Consider the following 15,712-nt stretch of genomic DNA (forward strand, 5'->3'; position numbering starts at 1 on the left):
GATATGAGAATCAGCCTTCCAGGATTAACGTAGCCCCTGCGACACGCAGGCACGTCCACACGCCTTAGAGCGGGGAATTATATGTGGACTAGTAGCCTACGCTATCGCGTCATACCCTTAAAGGTGGAGCTTATGTGTCCCTTGTAAACTTTTTTAAGGGTACTCACCTCTAGGGCGTGTCACATGATCCCGAATGTCGCTTTGTAAAAGCAAAGACAGGCATTAAAGTGTCAAACCTCTTTATTTCCCTCCACATTCCCGATGCAGCGCACATATACATACAGACTAAAGCGATGGTTCTGCCTCGCATTTAGGAGGCAGAAGTACAGCGTTATCGGGTACCTACCGATTTTCTAAGGGGTACATGATTTCCCCATGCCTGGTGCTCGGCTCTGCTGCAGTGAAATGCTTGGGAAAAGGCTCTTCGAGCAAACCGCTGAGCTGATTGGTTAATTGAAATCGGCCTCGAACTTTCAAACACGCTCGACTGTTCTTTACCAACGATGTCCCGGACTAGGGACCCGATCAGCCTTCCCTTAATCTAAGACAGCGTGGCTTTCAATAAACGTTTTCATCATCATCATCAGGCACCTACGCCACAAAACAAACAAAATTGTGCACAGCTGCACACTATGGCAAGTCTTAGAAGCCGAATGTATATTTTTTGGCCAAATACTAGCCGAGACAAAAACGAAATTCATACTTGCCGGCATGTTATATATAGGGCATGAAGCGCCCTTTAAAAAGCTCCACGGTCACGCCTGTTCTTTCGTTTGGGTGATTTTGGCAAAGCTGTATACTGACGATGACAGCGTGTGCAAATGGTTACTGATGATGACGATGATGATGTTAGGGGTGGTGGTCATCCTCGCTACTGCTTAAGTTGTCATCATCAGAAATGATATAAGATCCGATAAAAGAGGAAGATGGATATCAATTCACAAGGCTGCAAACACAACTTTATAGAAAGGTCTCAGAAGCCGCCTGCCAAGGTCTGAGTTTGGGAAGCCCTAATGAAAATGGCTCTCTAGGCATGCAGTAGTTTGCTACGCGTGAGCTCAATGCGACAGAGAGCTTCTTGAGTAATTGAAGGCTCAGTGTTCCGGCACGTTACAGACGGGGCTGGGCACCACGTAACTCTTTGCAAACTCGAGCGTGCTATTGTACAGGTGTCCATCAGGGCCGCTCAGCTCGTGGTTCCTGTCCAGGTTGTAGTCGCCGCATAGGCCGCACAGCTTGCCGCGGTAGAACGGAGCGGCCTGCATTTCAGGGAATCGATGTAAGAAACGGTGCATTAGACTTCCCGGTACGGTCCATCGGACTTTCTAGCATACTCCAACCTTTCAAGGTCAAACTGAATATCATTACTGATATTGAGACACGAAATTACAGCACTCGTATTCCGTTCTTCGCACGCGAAAGGAAGCATTGACCTCTTCTGGACGCTCAAGGTTTTTTCTTTGCATTCCCTATCGTTTTCCTTAACGGCTGTCATGAGTAGTGTTTTAACCTTAGAGTTTAAGATTACCCACGCTGCTCACGTATACAGCGCAGGTTTTAGGCGCACCCAAATACAATACAGGGTCATGCGAGACGCAGTGCACGCGTTTCTTAATTTATTAAATTTCCAGACGTAATGCTCGCGGCTATTCCACTGAGCACATCAAAACATGAGTTAAAAATATCATGCTAAGGTTTCGCGACTTCTTTCTATCTCCCTGTAAGTTGTAAGATAATAACTTATTGGCTTCATAAATTTTTGTAAGGTTTGGTTTGGTTTGGTTCGTGGGGTTTAACGTCCCAAAGCGACTCAGGCTATGAGAGACGCCGTAGTGGAGGACTCCGGAAATTTCGACCACCTGGGGTTCTTTAACGTGCACTGACATCGCACAGCACACGGGCACCTTGCTTTTCGCCTCCATCGAAAAGCGGCCGCCGAGGCCGGGATTCGATCCCGCGTCCTTGGGAACAGTAGTCGAGCGCCGTAACCACTGCGCCACCCCGGCGGGGCAAATTTTTGTAAGGCTCTGATAGAGTGAGAAGTAGAATAGAATGGCAGGGAGGTTAACTAGGCTCTGAAATGTGCATAATATACACGACCTCGCAAGAAATTTTGCATTAAGTGCTTTTGCGCGTTCTTTAAACGCACAGCCAAACGTGCCAGTATAGCAAGCCAGTATCGGTTTTGTCTTGACAGCAGTATTCTATACCTGTATTTTATGTTGACAATAAACATTATTATTATTATTGTTATTATTATTATTATTATTATTATTATTATTATTATTATTATTATTATTATTATTATTATTATTATTATTATTATTATTATTATTATTATTATTATTATTATTATTATTATTATTATAGCTAGTTAGCGGTAAGTTGAAGTTCCATTTCAATTGAAGTCACTTTGCTTATCGTTGAACGCTCGGAAGATTTCGCATGAACTGCAGGCAAACTGAATAACGGTCAAGTGCTTGATTGGCGGGGATATACCAGTTCCGCATTCATTTATACCTAGCTACTAATAACAGAGGCGAATAGCCTCGAAAGAACAGCTAAATCAAAATAAGAAATAAAATAAAAATAAAGCTTAAATGAGACAATCCTAATCTGATTCCGTCTTGGCTTCGATCATATAGCTAAGATCAAAAGTTGTGCTGCCAAGTAAAAACTGTCATCAAAAAACACGCTGCACAGTGCGGGAGACTTCATTTACACAAGGCCGTGTACGTGAAGTCTTCCGCACTATGCAGCGTCTTTTTGTTGGTCCTTTTTACTTTGCGTCATGAACTAACTAGCTCAGAAACAAATCCTTCTGTTACCAAGTACAAAGAAAAAAAGAATGAATTTGACCGCACAGGCAGCACTCATATTTGTCTCTACATTTTGCCTCTCTGAGAATGGCAAAAATTTTACATCTTCTTACGAGTCTTGAATACGGCATTGCTGCACACAAGAATAATGGCCCTTGTATTTTAACGAGGGCAGAGAATTCGTGCAAAGTACATTCCATACGACCTCGCCCACAGTGTCCTGTATGGTTGAATGCACTTCGGCAGGCTCAGCCCGCGGTCGAGAAATTATAGTCAGAATCCACATGTCTAAACAGGGTGGTCACCCGGCACTGCTGGAGCCACGCGAAGCTTGGGCTGTGGCTCCCTCTATGCATATAAAATGTCATCAATTCACCTGGACAAAGAGCAGGTTTCCGTTGAAGGTCGCGTAGATGCCGTAGGGTTCGGACACCACTGTAAACCAGATGTTCCCCGCATTCCTGACCCTGAACAGTTCAGCGTCGTGGTACGAGTGGCTGTAGGGCCTCCCCTCCGTTGTCTCGACCGTGGTGCCATCGATGCGTACGATCAGACCAGAGCCCTCAGACTCGGGCATGATATCGATCATGGTCGTGTGGATGAACACCTTCAGCGCCTGCATTTGATGGTGATTAAAATTGTCATCATCATCATGAATATTTCAACGCGTAATGAAAATTAAAACAGAAATATCAGTGCTACAGGTGCGTTATGTAAAGGGAAAGTGCATAATAGCGCGTCAGCCATACAGGACCGAACTAGATACATAGACTGAGAAGCGCCGTATCGTGAAAGACGGAAGGTCCAAACTGGAAGAAGTGGTCTTATAGCGACTACTGCCAAAGAGAACTGCATCCACGAAAAACTGTCCACCGTCGTCACAATATGTCAGTGCAGATAAGGTCTCATCGGCCTGCGGGATACTAAAATGCTATTATGGCAGGTCCTATGAGGTCGGATGCCCCAAAGAACACATATAACTTTTAATTATCGTTTCTTCCTTGGATGATGAGAAAGTTTTCGTTTTGTACACAGTTAGCAGTAAAAGGTATACATTACAAATACAAGGTCGTCTAGGTCGCAGAAAAAGTCGTTATGTGCATGTGATCAGATGTTTAGCTATGGAGGAGCCCTTCGGTCCATGGAGCGTGGAACTTTCGTCACGTGATTACGTGGCGTAATTTCCGTGACTATGTTGATGTACTCGCGCTTCGCCCTTCTGGGCGGCTCCCCTGTTCAGAGATGATGAGCTGTCTCAAGTTCGCTACCGACCCCATGCTAGTAAACAGGTGCGATTTCAACGCCATCATAGACAGCGGAACTCGCTCGCGAGGTTGATGTCGCAGGACTCACAACATTAACCAAGAACTACCCAAGGATTTCGTCCGCAGTTTAAAGGCAACCAATTCAGAAGTGCCGCAATCAGGCTCTGGGGTCGTAAAATCGCACGCACATCTGGACAAATAAATCCACATCACTGGATTACAAGCAATTTCGCATTTAACCACTCCCTCTTAAAAAAAAAAAAAAACATTGTTGCTGCACCTATATATATATATATATATATATATATATATATATATATATATATATATATATATATATATATATATATATATATATCGGCGCGTTGTTTCTCCTTCCGCGTTGCATTTAATGCTCTTTATTCCAATAATCACCATAAGACAAAATTCCTGTAAATGTCAACAGTATAAACGAAAAAACAAACAAAAAAAGAACGAACGTTTGCCTTGCACTCGTAGACTGTTCGCTCCTTTAAATGCTATATATATATATGCACGTTAAAGAACTCCAGATGGTCGAAATTTCCGGAGTCCTAGACTACGGCGCCTCTGATAGCCTGCTAGCCTGAGTCGCTTTGGGACGTTAAACCCCACAAGCCAGAAAGCCACAACCATATATATATATATATATATATATATATATATATATATATATATATATATATATATATATATATATATATATATATATATATATATATATATATATATATATATATATATATAAACAGGATGTCACACAAATTTCCCGATTATCTATTTTATTCCAACAGTTTCGGACGGTGGAACGTCCTTCTTCAAGGTAGAATCTGTATATATATATATATATATATATATATATATATATATATATATATATATATATATATATATATATATATATATATATATATATATATATATATATATGTATATATATACAGATGGAGGTGGTTTCACGTAGTGATTACATGAACTACTCTATGACCATCGCAAGAGTAATCACCATTCTTTATCTAGTACAACAGTGAGCTGACCCAGGAATCACATAACTGTGAGCGTTCAGTAAATTTTTTTTCTTTATGTCATGTATGCGAAAAATACTGCGAATAGCGGTGTATTCTGCTCAGCATATAGGAACTTCTTCACCCGAGTCGGGTCCTTACCTTGCTGAACGAAGGGTTTTTGGTGGAACGGGTCAGGATGATGAAGCGTTTGTTGGGCGAGCAGTCGCGGCTGACCACTTTCCAGCAGTCCGTCTCAGGAAGGTCCACCAGCGTACCGTCGAAGTTTCGTACGCTCTGTCCCTGCAGGTCGCAGTACTCTGCACCCACAATGAACAGTATTGCGTCATTGTGACCATTGCGACGAAATGCCACGGTCTTTGCTCGCATTTCTTGTATTATAGCGATCGCTTCAAAGCGGATGGATCCCACGCGGATGGCGTTGAGTTTTTTTCGTGGGACTGCTTAGAACACCCAGACTTCATCAATATTCTCAGGCAGCCGCGCCGTGGTGGTGCAAGGGTTAGTGCACTAAGATCTTTGGATCGGGCGAGGAGGTTGTCGAAACGCCTCCTCTCTGGACTGTTGCAAACCGGTTCTGCTGCCGCCTGCACCGTGTTGACGTCAGGCGCACACAACAGCCCAGCGAGCAATATGGCGGCGCCTAGGAGGCCCTCGTTGCAAAGGTCTATACTGTGCGTAAAAATGCGGGATCGAATCCCGATCGCGGCGGCCGCTTTTCGATGGAGGCGAAAAGCAAGGCGCCCGCGTGCTGTGCGATGTCAGTGCAAGTTAAAGATCCCCAGGTAGTCGAAATTTCCAGAGTCCTCCACTACGGCGTTTTTCATAGCCTGAGCCGCTTTGGGACCTTAAACCCCACAAACCAAACCAACATTCTCAGGCATATACCCGGCCTCTCGTAGAACACCAGATGCAAAATGATGATGCTCACTTCGCTGGCGTGGGTCATGCTACTTAGTACGGCGACAAACGAATTCTATAGCTGAGCTATGACAAAATTGGACAGGCGTTACAATCTGACAACAAGTCAGGGTAAAATAAAACGATAAAATTCGAGTGTTAGTTGAGCCCGGAATCGAAGCTTAGACTTTTTGTTTGCAAGAACAACGTTTTTGCTACTGCGCCCTGGGGGAACGGAACGCTTTAGAAGCTTGGCGTCTTCGAGGGCTAGTTAGGCGCCCGAAAAAAAAAATACTGAGTTTAGCTGAAGCACACGTAACAGTGTTAGCCAAGATGGATGCCGGTTACACATCGTGTAACCTTCGAGGACACTACAGCCAGCCACAGCTGAGAGTAGTACATAGCAAGAACTTGCAATGGCCTGGCAATATATTGATACGTGATCCACTATATTGCAATGGGTATGGTTGAGCCTTGTACAGTTCCTCGTTAGTGGTAACCTTCTTTCAGCCTCTTTATTTCTAGAAGCATTTGTTCCGAGGGAATATCATAGGTCCTAGTTTTGCAGAACTCATTGCGTTATGGCCTTGTGGTACTGGGAGGAAAACGGGGAGCTACGTAGTTACATTCAGTATTCATCCTGCAAACTTCGAAACTTAGATTAGCCGAGTTGTAAAATCTCGGAGCTGATATCGGCTGTGTAATTTCGCTCGGTCCTTAGGCAACTGCTAAACAGGTTGGATACCGTTGTGTATATGATTATTGCAAAACTTTGCGTATTGGCCAGCATACTCACAACTTTTACTTTTGATGCTTGTCGCTGTCTTTGAGCCTCGAATCACAGTACGTTGATTGGTTAGAAACTTGAAAAAATACGCATAGTGTTTTGGCACCTTTAAAGTGTTTTGGGTTGTTTAAGTGCTGGCGCAATGCCGATTGTATTGCAGGAATTTACAGGTGGTGTTATGTTGGATACATGATCTGGAAACTGGCCGCGTTGCATGCTGATGCTGTTGAGCACAGTTCTTAAATTACCACACTTACGCAAAAGATGTTCAAAAATACACTCACTGTGTTTATATAGAGGAGAGTACTCTGCCATGTTGGAGTAGCCCATCTCGGAGAAGATTCTGGGCTCTAGCAGGTGGCTCAAAATGGGCACGTGCGGGTAGTGCACGCTATGACCATCTTCGTGCGTGATGGTCACGTGGGTGTACAGGTCTTCTTTGAAAGTCCGCCAGGGAACTTGCGAAACCAAGTGGAGCTTGCCGTTTTCTCCTCGGAAGTTCTCTCGCAAGGTGCGCAAGAAGGGATCTTCCGGTGGGTGGAGGGAAGGGTACCGAGAGTGATGTGGAAACAGTCGGCTGTACAGCTAGGTGGGAAGACGACACAAAAAGAACCACTTTGAAGACCTGTCTTTTAGTCGATCTGCTATTATACTGTGCAACGAGTCCTTTCATTATGATGCTTTTTTCGTTGTGTCTTTGCTAGAGGCCCATTTTATAAACCAGAGCATTCGGCAACATTGCTACCACGACTGATGTCGCAAGCATTGCTAGGGGGCGATAAAAGAAACAGAAGTGCAAATAAAATCGCCATAGCACATGGACTTTTTTTTGCTTTTTGCAACGAGAGCTGTTATACTGAGGTCTCGACATTAGGTCACGTGTCCAGCGTTATGCGACCAGGACTAGGCTATGTGACGAATACTAGGTCACGTGACCAGCGTCCGGCATGTGACCGTGCGCCCGTTGCGATCATTTTGGTAATCCGGGGTGCTGCATTGCAGTCGGTCTTAGACGTTTGCTGTAGGTTGGCATCAGCAAATTAGACAGCTACACAGTGGCAGCTCTCTAAGGCAACCGCGTCAGACAGCAGACCGTATTCGCGGAAAGTAGGTAGCAAAAATTATACCTATCTTATCGTTAATGTACTGCACTATAAAGACAAGGTGCTTTTAGATTGCCCTTGAACAAAACAAGCAGTGTAACGGAGGTTGTAACGATGTGGCTATAATTGTTTAATATTTATGAACGTTGCGTTCCTAGCTGAAGAAATAAATCAGACGTAGCATGTGATCTCTTCCTGAAATTTTACCACCTCACGACAATGTTCAAGCAGGTGCTGTCCTTCGCAATGCACCGTTCGCTAGACCTTCTCTGCTTATTTGCGCAGTTCTTTCTCTCTTAGGAGGCTTTCGATTTAAAATCTTGTCGATAGCTTTTCGCGAAGTCGACAATTGTGAAGTTCACACATACCACGCAGAATCTTTGTATACAGCCCAAAATTCTGAACTTCTTTGTCTGCCTTTGAAGTAATTTATAGATTCTGCAAACTGTAGCTTTGTTTTACTTTTTATCCCCGTGTGCGTTTCTACTGCGTCGCATGCTCTCGCTCACTACAATTTTATCAGTGCATGGTTGCTCTTAATGCGACAACGTTTGATGCTTCCGTTCAGAAGTTGCGTCAGTGGCGTGCAGAAAAAATAGGATTAGACAGAACAGCTCCAATTCACACGTGGAGCAACAGAATTGAAAAGTGAATTAAACCATATATGAATTGTGAGGTAGCTACGTGAGTGAAACGTCATTAGTACGTGCAAGTGTGTAAAGTAAGCGAATAGTGCAGAGAAGAAAATTTAGGGTGACACGGGAATCGAATTCGGGTTTCGCGTGTCAGAGCACGCACACCTATAAGCCACGCAGGTGCGTTCAAACGGTTTAGTTGTGTCGTTGCGGTTTTTACCATAATGTGGAAGGTTACGAATCTATGTTAATGAATATGGGTGATATAATAAAGGCCCAAAGTAAACAAGTAACAACGGCATATTGGTGAGGGGTACGCGAACGAGGATCCGCAAAGGGAGCCGTAGGCGGGAGCTATTGGAGAGCTGTACAGCATAACGTTATCCGCTACCGCTCGTTCAACTGCGCATGCGCAGATCGCTTTGAGGGTACCAGATGACGCCACATGCTCAGCGGCGGCGCGTACGCCTGCCTGGTAAGTGCCAATCTGTGCGCGGCAGCGGATCACGGTAGCGGATATCTCCGACCACGCTGTGCTGGTAGCAGTATAAGTAGTATATTGTAAATCATTAATTAAAAAAAAACACTGTCGCGTGAAAGCACTGATGGTGGAGCTTAACTGTGCCCAATTTTTTTTTTTCATCTCCACCCGCCATAGCCTATATATGCGAGGTTGCAGTTGTTTAAAATAATTCAACAAACATTTAAGGAAGCGGGCATGGAAAGCGGGTGCCTTGCTCACCGGCTTATAGTTCTTGTATTCAACGTCCGCGGTGAATTTTCCAAGACGGCTGGAGAACAGCATAAGCTTGAAGCAGTCGTAGCTGAAGGAGATCCCCTTACTGCGGTCGGCCTGGCACTTCAGGGCGAAGTTGTGCAGGAAACTAGACTCAAACGCGCCTGCCTTGACCGTCTTCTCTTCAGCCGCGGCCGCCAACTGTTTCTCATCGTCATCTGTCTGCGTAAAGTTCCCGTCGATGGAGATCTGTCGAAAAAGTGGACAAAGACGCCAAGGACAGCCTGTTAAGATACGTTCCAAAATACATGCGCATCTCCGCATTGTTCTCAGCATTTATTTCATCAAGTTTGGCGAAGCCAGCAGTTTGAACTACAATTCTGGGTCTTTTGGATCAATGTGTATACAAGACACATTCGTTTTAGTGTGAATTAGAAGCGGACGTCTGAAAAATCCTGAAATTATGATGTTGCTGCGCGAATCAGCAAGTACAATTATTGGAACTGGCATGTTACCTGGCGTCAGTTACAACGCTTATTGAAGAATGCTTAACGGTGCGGTATTGGTTACAAACGTGGAAATATTAGAATTAGCATCCCTTGAACCTGCAGAGCTGAGTGTCTTTGGCTTGCGGTCATTCAGCACCAACGTTGTGCAATCAAATCCCAGCCACCGCGGCTGAAGTCCGATCTATAGGCAAAGTTAATGAAAGTTCGTGTACTGTGCGATGCCGGATTGTCCGAGTTAATCCGGATCTTTTCACTACGGTGTCGTTCGTAGGCCATACGTCAGTTTGGAATATTAAACCCCACGTATCACCAAACTACGCAGCACAACGTTTGTCAAAGATAAGTTATAATCACCCTGAAATCAGAGCACGTTTGGGTTTCAGTGAATAAGGATGAAGCGTCGGCCTTCGCTCGCTATGGACTGGATTCGCTTTTTGTAAGATTCACGGTGTCGCGACGCGTCCCAATGGGGCGGCAGGCCTGCTTACGCTCGACTGGCCTTCGCAGCTGCTTCCGTAGTGGACATCCAGCCTGGCATCCAGGTTCTGTCCGTGGTAGAATGTGGCCAGGTTCTCGTACCGGGACCAGTCGGGATGCGGAAACTTGGCCGACACGTCGGCGCAGATCTGGGCCAAGAAATGTGTGAAGTCGACCTTTAACTTCTTTTGACATAAATTCGTATCACTGGGGACAGTGCGACATGCGAAACAGGAGTCCCAGTGCCTTTCAGGCAATTCTGCACTAGGCTTAGCAAGAATAATTCCCCGGTCATAGAAAAATAATTCACCGGATGAAGGTGTCGCAGGCAGGCCGCACGTCTGCACGTTGCAACAACGGCGCCGGTGAGAGCGGGCACGCAGTAGTCGCACGACATACGTGTGTGATTACGTTATAAGGCTCACCTTGAATCCCTCGTGGTCGTCTTTTATGAACGGCGTCCGCTCGTAGAAGAACTGCACCTTGTGTTTGAATAGGTCGTGGTTGAAGGAGTACCTCAGCTCGGCGGAGGCCTTGCGCTCTCTCGCATCACCCTTAAAGTTGACATCGAGGTTCACCACGTGTGTGGAAGGAACCTCTGGGTCGTCGCCTATCTTGTCATGAAACTGGAAGTGACTATGCCTCTCGTCGTCGGGCTCCAAGAATTTGTACGAAATGTCAATGTCCATCTGCAAAAGAAGATAGGAGAGTACCTGGAGTTCATGTCAAGGAGCATGACACTGACTTGCTATGATTTTGTAGAATTAGACCCTTGCACTTCGGTAGGCGCATGCGTAGTCTGAACACAAAAACGCAAGCGCCTCATACCGGCTACAGTGCGAAACCGCTAGAAAACTGGCCAACACCATGGCGCTATCGCGAAAAGCACCTACCGCCATTTACGAAAGCTTTTCGGTCAAGAAACAGCGACCAGAGGAATGGTAGGATACAGTGTGACTGAATGTGGTATGTGAAGATGAATGGACGGCTTCAATACAGGCTCTGGCTTGATCCATGACCCTTTTCCTATAAACATTTATTCCGTAAAAGTCAGGTACCAAGCCTGTGGAAATATTGTACCTATTGGAAAACCGGTGGGTACATGGCGGTACCAGGGATCGAACCCGGCACCTCCTGAATGCGAGGCGAACGCTTTAACACCACAAGGTCACTGCCTCAGAGAGTCCTCCAGATTTTATAACCCTTCACTGCAGTAAACTGCAATTACTGCACCTCAAGTGCCAGACTCCGGACTTTGAATATTAATGAAGCACGAAATTTTGACAAGCGGTTCGTGGGTGCCCTTCAAGAAGCCTTTTGTGAGTCAGATTCCGCGCTGCTTCGGAAGAGTGAGTCATCAGTGTGAACAACTTCGCGCAGCATCTCACCGCATTGTTTCGTTTTTTTTTTTTTTTTTCTAAATTTCTAATAAAAAATAAGTCCACATAGAGAAGGCGAAGTCGACTTGCAACAGTAGTTGCTTGTTTTATTTCTGAGCAGTTGTAAAGTGAGCAAAACATTTAAAGTTTTGTCATTTTAGTCAGATCTCATGTGATGTGACGTACGTATTTGAAAAGTTGTTGTTCACACCGCCTTCTTTCGTCCAATCATAATAAAAGCGCGTCAAAATGAACTCGAAACTTACTTCTTTGGTTGGATCTTCAGCAGCGGGCAAGATGTAGATGCTAACGTCACGCGGGTGCCAGTGAGGGTTGATAGCGATGTAGTAAAAGCGGTCCCGCCATGTCATTTCCTTGAAAAACTCGTTCAGGCCGCTCTGCAAGCCCTTCTTGAGGAGGTGACCCTTGACGTTCAAGGAGAAGCCGAAAACGTTGCCAAAATAGTTGCGGTCGAACTGCGTGTGACACCGCAGATACTGTTAGACCCAGCAGCGAAAGAAAAAATTCGCAGAACACAACTTTTGGTACTTTCCTCGAAGCTTTCATGTATTTCGTTCGTAAATATCAGTAGTGAAGAGGCTCTTACGAAAACGGGATTGAGTGATTAAGTACGCAAATATTGCCACGGTCACTTATCTGACGACTTCGAAACGTTTCACTTGGCCAGCCAACACGGCACATAGACGCACTAGTCTCAGTAACAAATATGAAGGTGCTATCAGAAATTTGGGCCCGTTCGCGATGCGGAAGTGCTATAATAGGAGGCCGTTCATCGTGAGGTCAAATGAGGCGTCGGTGTCATTTTCACTAGCTTAATGTTTAATACAGTGCGCATACATCAGAAGCTCTTTCTAAATGCCGGAGGGAGGGGGTCCAATACATTTATTTGCTTCTTGTTCTCTAGTAAGTGGGTACGAACTTGACAGGGGTGTTGTCAGAGCCACCAGCGCCGAAGGTACACTAGGCAGGCAGTCATGTGCAATATCTTTGCCTCATCGCTTCGAATAACATCATCCGCATTGTCAATTAAACGAGTGTTGAATATAGAAGTGCTTAAATACGTTACATCTCGACTGATCAGGATGGAGTCAAGTTGCTATACTTTTGTTTACTATTTCATCAGAGGCACTGGACAGCGGTATTTAAGTGGGCCCCAAACGTTGAATCGTCAAAATTTCGCTATCCGCAAAGAGTAACAACAGTCTTGAATTAATTCGCAATGGCACTTTGGCCTTCATCGGGGAATGGCCGGGGTAGAGGCATACAGTGCACGTTACGTTATAGAGATATCCGGCTTCATGGTTCTTCAACTAACTACTGTACGTCTACTTGCGCGTCGGTACATCGCAGCAACAATTTGAAGGCCGCAAATCTCAATAATAGTTGGTTCACAGGAAGGGAAAGGCGCAGTATCTGTCATACTTGCTCTGTGGACATCTGAACCGCGCCGTAAGGGAAGGGAGGAAGGTGGGAGTGAAAGGAAAAAGAGAGAAAGAAGAGCCGTAGTGAAGGACTACGGCAACAAACTGGTTTTTGCCGCAACCGAAAGCTTAATTATTGCCCAAGAATTCCGAGTATGCAGATTTCAATAAAATCATTTTTTTTTTTCATGCCGGAGTTTTTCGTAGTAGTCGGCGTCTGTGGACCCTGACACTGGAGGCACGAAATATAGTTAGCGCAGTGACTCTATGGAAGTATATGACGATTGTCATGTTGCTTAGATGGCGTGAAAAAGAGATAATGAAAATGAAATTACATATTATATGCTAAGGTTTTATTCAAATTGCATTTGTTGGTGCCTAGGTGTTTTTCAAAATACAATCAACAAAATAATACTAACGGTGTCCATCACAGATTTCATCAACTGCTTTTAACTGCAGCAGCGCGGCTTATCTTGAATCACTTGAAGAGATGATGACGAAGCATGATTAAACGCATGGATGCTACGATTGAATTTCAAATCTATTATAACATCCTTGGTTAAACAATACAATGAATTGCGACTATCTGCACGTGAAAAAAGTGAGGCAATTGAAGCTTTTCTCAAATAAATAAAAACAGAACCAGCGCTATGTCTAGCGCTCAACTCTAAGCGGCGGTGCCTGACTTTTGGAGATTCGCTTCTTTTTAACGCAGTACGGCGGTACCTTCGACACTGGCCTGAATTTATTTGCGAAGTTAAAATCCAAACCTTTTCAATGACCTCGGCTGCTTGAGTGATCTGTCAAAGACAGTTATGTAACGAAATAGAAGTTAAAGGGTCTATGGTTGCCCTTCTGACTTAGGAACGTTGGCGCCGCTGTCGCCCAGTTGATGAGCTCCGCCTTTCTTTTTGTCATAATATGGAAAGATCAAGAAATATACGTCAGTATTTTTATACTCTTCTCCAGTATGAAGAGTTCAACTAGAAATCTGTTCAGGTGCGAGCCCACCTGAGCAGCAGCAAAATCCTCCTGATCCGACATTGAATACATTGTCCCGAAGGCAGGCTGGTATATGGTGCCAAGGTTGACTTAAAAGCACGCGATGATGGAAATGAAAGGAACATACTCCACAGATAACATGTAACAACAATGGGGTGCTTTCACGTATATTTGCAGCAGTTACACGCAGCTTTTACCTAACCTGTCCGCCGCTTTCTTAAATGTTTTGCTTTGTTTAGTGTGCGCAATGATGATAACAACACAGCTGTGGCATTATCAGCTCTGCAGAAAGAACTCGGCGGCCCATTCGGCTAGTGCAGTGAGTCTTACGTGAAGGAGCTCCTCGGGACTGTAGAGAGGGTTGTGAGCCATTATGGCGTGCTTGATATCGCCGACGCTCTTCGAGGTCAAGTCATAGGGCATATGAAAGGTGAAAGGGCTGAAGCGATGCTTGGCAGCATTGCAGGGTAGGTGCAGGGGTCGATGCAGGCTCAGCTTGCCTTGAAGGGGCGCCAACGTGACCTTTAGGTCGAGCGGCCACGAGATCACCGTCTTCGCGTCGTAGCCGGTACCCGCGAAAGACTTGGTGAAGTCCATCGCGAGGCTTACGGCCTGGTACGAGTGAGACTCGAGCCTGTGCCAGTTATAGACAAGAAAGAAGCGAGTGCCTCTGTGAGAGCAACCTAGCAATTGAACCTATGCAAGGGCAATACAACCGACACTGCAGTTTAAAGCAACACGGTGACAGTGACGGATCAACACGTCGACCAGCGTTGAAGGTCCGATTCTTAAAAATATCTGGCTTTGGCGTTGTGACCGAAAAATCACGGCCATGTCTCTGACCGGTGCTATTTGACAGGTGAAATTGTAGGGCGCTGATTAGCCAGTGAGTTATGCGGCGTTGCGAGACAACACACGACATGACGAACTGGTAGAGACTGTCAACTCAGGTTTCATATTTTATATGGGAATTGAATCCACCAGGAAATTTAAGAATTACATGGGACATTAAGCGCTGCCTTTATGAGTATAACGTGATAGTGTAGGCTACCAGCCCACATATAAAGCCCCGCTCTAACCAAGCCGTATGAGTGTGCCTGCGTGGCCTATGGTAACGTTAATGCATGGGCAGGCTGATTCTGATATCACCCTTCCATGTCAAAGGAGAGGCGCTAGTTTGCAGCCTCTGCCAAACGTAACGTCAGGCAACCATACGTCCGTTTAATGCTCAGCCATGCCAGCTGCCATGCAGCTACCACCTGCCAGCGCCATGCTCGTGATTCTTTGCTCACAATGCGAATGACGACGCCGACAATGCTGATAACACCCACAATGCCGACACTGGATTTTGTGGTGAACTTTGTGGGGATTTTGTGGGGATTGTGCGGAGATTTTGTGGGGATTTTGCAGGAATTCTCTAACGCTATAGCGTTAGAAAAAAATCCCTTTTGGCTCTTTTTCGGTGACATAGCACAGTATTGCTGGCTGTCAAATGGCACTGAAAGTTAATCTTGACTTTTTGTCATCCCGTGAATTTCATTGACAGTAACTAACGCACAAATGGGCATTAAGTACTGGAAGAAACGCTTATAGCTGTACTTGAAGGGGATGACAA

The 15,712-nt window shown here is 45.1% G+C and overlaps 1 protein-coding gene across 2 annotated transcripts in view; it reads right to left on the reverse strand.

Moving 5' to 3' along the window:
- Positions 1–222: 222 nt before the first annotated feature.
- Positions 223–15,712, reverse strand: part of LOC146182476 (vitellogenin-6-like) — a 49,309-nt gene continuing 33,819 nt past the window's right edge. For both annotated transcript variants that reach the window (XM_084577607.1, XM_084577608.1), the window contains exons 17-25: positions 14,428–14,731; positions 11,920–12,129; positions 10,700–10,963; positions 10,286–10,423; positions 9,295–9,537; positions 7,099–7,399; positions 5,269–5,426; positions 3,196–3,435; positions 223–1,259 (exon numbers count right to left, since the gene is read on the reverse strand). In XM_084577607.1, the coding sequence (XP_084433733.1) occupies positions 1,095–1,259; positions 3,196–3,435; positions 5,269–5,426; positions 7,099–7,399; positions 9,295–9,537; positions 10,286–10,423; positions 10,700–10,963; positions 11,920–12,129; positions 14,428–14,731 (2,023 nt within the window). In that variant the 3' untranslated portion in view covers positions 223–1,094. The remainder of the gene's footprint in view (positions 1,260–3,195; positions 3,436–5,268; positions 5,427–7,098; positions 7,400–9,294; positions 9,538–10,285; positions 10,424–10,699; positions 10,964–11,919; positions 12,130–14,427; positions 14,732–15,712) is intronic.

Source organism: Amblyomma maculatum, chromosome 8 (assembly GCF_055883805.1).
Source record: "Amblyomma maculatum isolate TAMU_Amacu chromosome 8, ASM5588380v1, whole genome shotgun sequence".
Lineage (NCBI taxonomy): Eukaryota > Metazoa > Arthropoda > Arachnida > Ixodida > Ixodidae > Amblyomma > Amblyomma maculatum.